This window comes from Seriola aureovittata, chromosome 6, assembly GCF_021018895.1.
Source record: "Seriola aureovittata isolate HTS-2021-v1 ecotype China chromosome 6, ASM2101889v1, whole genome shotgun sequence".
Taxonomy (NCBI): Eukaryota; Metazoa; Chordata; class Actinopteri; order Carangiformes; family Carangidae; genus Seriola; species Seriola aureovittata.
The window spans coordinates 10,641,624-10,647,496 of NC_079369.1; the positions used below are offsets into that span (position 1 = coordinate 10,641,624).

A 5,873-nucleotide genomic window follows, 5' to 3' on the forward strand; every position below is an offset into this window, starting at 1 on the left:
AAAAACCTTTTAATCAAACTAAATCTGATGAGGCTTTGAATCGGGATATTGATAGTGGTGAGGAGGGAGAGGAAAAGTGAGCAGGAAGCAGAGGATTCAGTGACTACAAATAACCACACAACTCAACGTTCTGGCATTTTCTAATGTTCCACATGGCGCAAGGTCACGATCATCCCCGGCTAATTCAGGAAAGCGAGCGTTCAAACATTTCTGACAGAAAGCAGTCAGTGACCTTTAAGCTGGAATTGCTTGGCTGGTATTTCGTTCTTGCTGTCTTTTTTCATCAGGAAATGGAGGTGCAGGGCAGAGACACATCCTTTAGCTGAGGTGAGTATGAAATGCCAGTCTGTCAGCTCCTGTCTGGTCTTTGCTGTGCAATGTGGTATGAAGAGCAAACTTTATCAGCCCAATCTATCGGTTCAGTTTAAAGTAACGTTCACTGCAGCAGGTTTTTGGTACCAAAACACGTGAATTGAATGTCTTCAGTTATCAGCATCTAGATAAAAAAAACTTATATCTACTTCTGTTTGCTCTCCGAATTAATCTGCTCTCAGCTCAGCTTTCAGAATTAATTAACCAAACCCTTTTCACAATTAATGTGTGTGATGTAAAAATCCTCATACACACACACACACACACTGTTTAAATCAAAGACAATTTAAACGGAACGTAACAAAACCTCAGCCAAACCGTTTGGTCATGTAATTAGTTAGTAGAGTTCCAGGGAATTCAAACAATGTTGGTCACAATGAGAGGAAGCTCTTCAAAGTGAGATTCGTGACTAATACCTACCTGACCTCACCCAACTGAAAACCCCAGCGTTTAAATAAATATCAAGAATTTCATTGCATTATTCATCACTGTCTGACCCGGGTCTGTCTGTGAATGGGAATAAGAGAGCATCAATCAGCTTCCCATTAGGACATTAAATGAGTGCAACGGGTTAAGTCAGATGACATTTCTCTTCTCCTGTCTGAATAGCAAATGCTTAACTGACAAATCAGAGCATTTTCTACATTTAATATATGTATGGCTTCAGCTTTCATGTGAACCTTGACTACAACAGGTTGATATGAGCAAAAATCTCCCAGTCACATGATCACTGGGTTTCTTATATGTTCCTTGACATCAACAGAGACATCCAGGCATTTGGATGAGAGGAGGGGTGCTAAAAGGAGGCGAACCACTGATTTAATATAACAACATGACACGTGTAAATCTCATAAAAGGGAATAGGATTTTATTTGCTATATAATAGTATCAGGCACTACATCACCCCAGGCAGAATCGTCATTTACAGTCTACCTTAAATTATTCACATCCAACACTCCTATTCATTAGTGGTTAGTTGACGCGAGTGGTTTCTAGATGTGCTGATGAGAAGCAAAAATGTCCATGAGTGTAGTTATCAGCCACGCTAATTCAGCTCGCAGTGCAGCTGATGCTGACACAAAAGAGCTTAGAGTGATGAAAGACAAACCAAGTGTGGTAATGTAGAGCTGGGCCTGAAATGAGCAAAAATGCCCATTGTAATAAAACTTGAACCCTAGTGATTTATGTAAAAACATTGCTTTTCCTGTAGCAACGCCATCAGGACTAAGTGGATGTTCTTGCCCACTGGTGGTAGGAATCTAATAGTAGCATTGTCATCCGTCCGTCCATTGGTTCTGTTTGCTGATGTGTAATGAGCATCACAGCCTCATGAGGCCGCTAGTCGGACAAATAAGCTTTCTTATAATGCAGCTCAAATCATAACAAAATGAATGATAAAGTCCTAGTACCATGATCTTTTTTTATGCACATAAAGCAAAAACATAGTTTGTAGTGTAAAGATGCCAAATGTTTTCATAGAAAATAAATATTTACCAAGTCAAACTGTGTTTTAAGAGTACTTGCATGAAAACCATGCAAAAAAGTGCCCCAATTTGATTTTTTTAGGCATATAAAGACAAAATGACATAAACATATTAACAGACCCAACACTAATAAAGTTAATTATACTCTGTTATTATTTGAAATATTACTAGGACTAATTTCACAGACAGATTAAGCCAAGACCTATTTTGGAGCTTGGTTTAGTCCATATCCAAGACGATGGCCTATTATTTTTCATAGATTACAAATGTTAAATTTAATCATTGTGTAAAACAAAATTCAATAAGTCAGTCCTTCTGGTGTTGTGAATATTGTTAAGTTGTTGTAAATAGTGGTTTTAAGTGATAAAGTTGATTGTACTCTCATCTACAATCTGGATTTATTTGGTTCAAACTGAATATTCTTGCTATTCATATCCATGTAAGACTGGCCATAGTGCATAAACAAAAAGTGGCTGATAGCAGGACTATGTCAGTTCTTCTTCTTTGTGACTGTAAGGCCTCATTAAGGTGCTTCCACTCAGAACTTGCTGAGGGGTGGCAGAGCCCCTGCCTTCACCAGCACAGCTGACAGCAGGTCTGCAGGCCCAGAAGGGTGGGGCACAGCAGTGGCAGAGGGATCTCCATGTTTGTTTTCAGAGTTCATTGGTGTGGGAACCTTCCCTTTATTCAGCGTGGACTTGCCAGCCCCACCGCCCCCTCCTCCACCCAAACTGGTCTTGCTGTTCTCCGCTGTGGGGATGATTGTGCCCAGGTGGGGGTTGCCTGCCATAGGAGTCCCAGTGGGCTCCATGCTGGTCTGACAGCAGCACAGCAGCCGGAAGAAGGCAGCCCTCATCTCCCTGCTGGAGAGAGTGTAAATCAGAGGATTGAGGGCAGAGTTGAGCACAGCCAGGGCGATGAACCAGTCCACCTGGTAGAGCACAGGGCACTTATCCGGGCTACAACCTACATCCAGCAGCAGCAAGAGGAAGAGGGGGGCCCAGCACATGACAAACACTCCAAGAACAATAACCACTGTCCGCAGCAGGGCCAGTGAGCGCTCTGAAGGCCGGCTGCTCACCCTGCGGCCACTAGAGGTCACCAGGCGGTAGATCCTGATGTAGAGGATGATGATGGCCACCAACAGGGCACTGAACACACTGATGCAGAAGGCCACATAACTCTTAGCATAGAGCGGCAGCACTGTAGAGCAGGAGGTCAGATTGTTCAGGCAGTTCCACCCCAGGCTGGGCAGGGCGCTGAGCAGAACTGACACAAACCAGCAGGCTGCCAGCAGTCCTAGGAGTCTCCCTCGACCTGCGGTCTCACATGGACGCAGACGCACCATAGTCATATGCCTCTCAATACCAATGGCCAGAAGGCTGAACGTGGAGGCACTGAGGGCCACAAACATGCTCCCTTCTCTGGCGAGCCACTGCACCGGTGTCAGGAAGAAGGTGTTACGTCCAGATGTAAAGATGTTTACTACATAGGCCACACCAGCCAGCAGGTCTGAAAGCGCCAGGTTTCCAATGAGGAAATACATGCGGCTGTGGAAGCGCTTGTTCCTCCACAGAGCGAGCAGGACTGTAACGTTCTCCAGGACAATCAGCACGCAGATGAAGAGCAGCACAGCCATCTTACAGGCCCCACCGCTGCGAGGCCGATCCCACTTCCCCGAGTGGTTGTAGTGGTTGACGATGACACGGTTCATCCCATCCTCGAATATGTTCCCCATGCTGCCTGCCATTCGTGCCCTTCCTCAATTACACAGCAGAGGGAGCCGTAGCACTGGTCACAGCAGAGGGAGGTCAGGCCGCTCAGCCTGGCAGGGTTAGGGTGGTCATTTTACAGCCTCTTCAAGGACCTGCCAATCAAAAACACTCAGATGTCACACAAGCATTGTGGATAAGTTTTGTAAGAAAAAATCCCTCACTCCATACCTCTAGGTCATGATTATCCACGAAAAGGCAACTGGACTTGTTCAGTTCAGGACTGAAGAAACCTCATGGACCAGGTCTTCAAGTATCTGCAACCAAGTCCAGTTGCCTTTAACAACTTTTTTTCTAAACTTTATTTTTGGGTTCTAGTAAATTAAAAGCAATTGAAAATAAATACTGTGTAAAAGTTATATATTTGACCCTGTGCATCACTGAGATGAAAAATCTCATGTACCCAAGTAGCCAAGATAGCAGCAGCATTTAGAATATATACATTACATATAAAACAATATAAAACAGACTAATAAAAGGAAAAAAACAATAATAAATAGTAAATTTGGACATTACAACTTCTTGTTTTCTTATTGTTCAAAACTCCTGTCTTAGCCTTCTTATTTAAATGAATTTCTAGTGAAAGCACTGTGACTCACACACAAAGGTCTATATTCGAAAAGGTTCCAAATTAATCATTGTAATGTAATTCTGAGGTTAGGCAAACAGGTTTTTCTCAGTAATAAGGCCAAATATGTGCATGACTAACCCATTCACACTGTAGAGAATATAAATTCCCCTCTGTCAAAATAAAACAATGTTTAGCAACATTTATACACAATATAAGTTGAAACGAGATGCGAGGTCTAAGCAGCTCTCTGTTTTGGAGCAGATGAACACAGTTAAATGGAATATTCGTTTGGAAAGACGTAAGACCTGCAGTAAAAATCAAGTGTCTGTCTCTGCACAGTGTGTCTGTTGCTCGTCACCACAACTACAGTGACTTGCCTTACCTTTTTGGAGTGATTGCCTTCATCTAAACATCCCGGCGGTGTGATGGAGTTTAAGTTTTGTTTTGTTTGTTTTTTTTCTCTCCTGCGTGAAGATTTCCTGGTGAGAAAATATGTGATCGCCGATAATGGAATATATTCGATGTGTAGTCAAATCTCCATATGTTGTCCTCGCCCGTGTAGAAGTTTCTTCCTCAAATATCCACTCAACTTTTCCTCCCGTGTCGTCTCCTCTGTCCTCTCCAACTGTACCCGCTCTCACCCCTCCCGATGTTGGGGCGGGATCTTTCCCCGGGCTACCCCTACATTTAGGTTTGTACCGAGGAGAGAGGTCAGAGTCACGTGTTTCATTATTCCAGAAGATCAGGCATAGGTCTCAACACCATAAATATGTCTGGGTTTTTACATCAAGATCAATACATTAGCCTTATACATTTCCTGAGAAATTCAGAAAATGTCCTATCTGGCAATGATTGAAAAATTCCCGGATCCACCCCTTTAATTGAATGGCTTCTTGTCTGACCCATGCCCCTTTCCTCCACCAGGTTTAGTGTAGCTAAATTAGTTCAGTACTTTTTTGCTGAGAAACAAACAAACAAGAAAACAAACAAACAAACACAGAGCTCTGTCAAGGCCAATGTCAAATAACATACACCAGACTTCAGAGAAATAAATTCAAATTCATAATGAATAATCCAGATCTGCACCATTCCCCATCCTTCCAACAAGTTTGTTGCAAATCGGTTCAGTACTTTTCGCATAATCCTACTGAAAAACTAACAAATAAGCAAACAAACAGACAGACAGACAGACAGACGCAGGTGAAAACATAACCTCCTTGGTGGAGTTAGCAGTCAGGGTGAGTTTGATTGATTTTGGTTGATTTTCACCAAGTGTAAATCAAAGAGTTTTGTTTTTGTCCTCTACGGACGGAGAGCAGTTGACTGTGTCAGAGAAACACTTAATTTATCTGCTCCAATGTCTCATAAAATTGCTGCAGTTAACTTGTCCCAACACATGTTACAGTTTATTGCCCGAAGGGCCTTTTGTGCTCTGTGGAGTTGTGTCATTCTCAAATAGCCTTTCAGACCTAATGTTTTGATCTTGTTGGCACTGGTTGGCACTGGTTCCCACTGTCAACTCAATATCTTCATTTAGATTTTTTTAGATATATTACAGGTGCTTGTTTTCGGGGTTGAAAATAATGAAGGATTCTCAACCGAACCTATCGTTTCAGTCCATTTTCTCAGAGCACGGAAAGCAAAATTCAGATTCAGTCATATCCAAAGTTGATC

At 42.6% G+C, this 5,873-nt stretch overlaps 1 protein-coding gene across 1 annotated transcript; it reads right to left on the minus strand.

Annotated features, from left to right (window-relative positions):
* Nucleotides 1-1,218: 1,218 nt before the first annotated feature.
* On the minus strand, nt 1,219-4,877 carry s1pr3a (sphingosine-1-phosphate receptor 3a). Its single transcript, XM_056379576.1, has 2 exons — nt 4,582-4,877; nt 1,219-3,723 (listed from the first exon to the last, which is right to left on the minus strand). Exon 2 carries the CDS (start codon nt 3,604-3,606, stop codon nt 2,395-2,397), a length of 1,212 nt encoding a protein of 403 aa, XP_056235551.1. The 5' UTR covers nt 3,607-3,723; nt 4,582-4,877; the 3' UTR covers nt 1,219-2,394.
* Nucleotides 4,878-5,873: the final 996 nt, after the last annotated feature.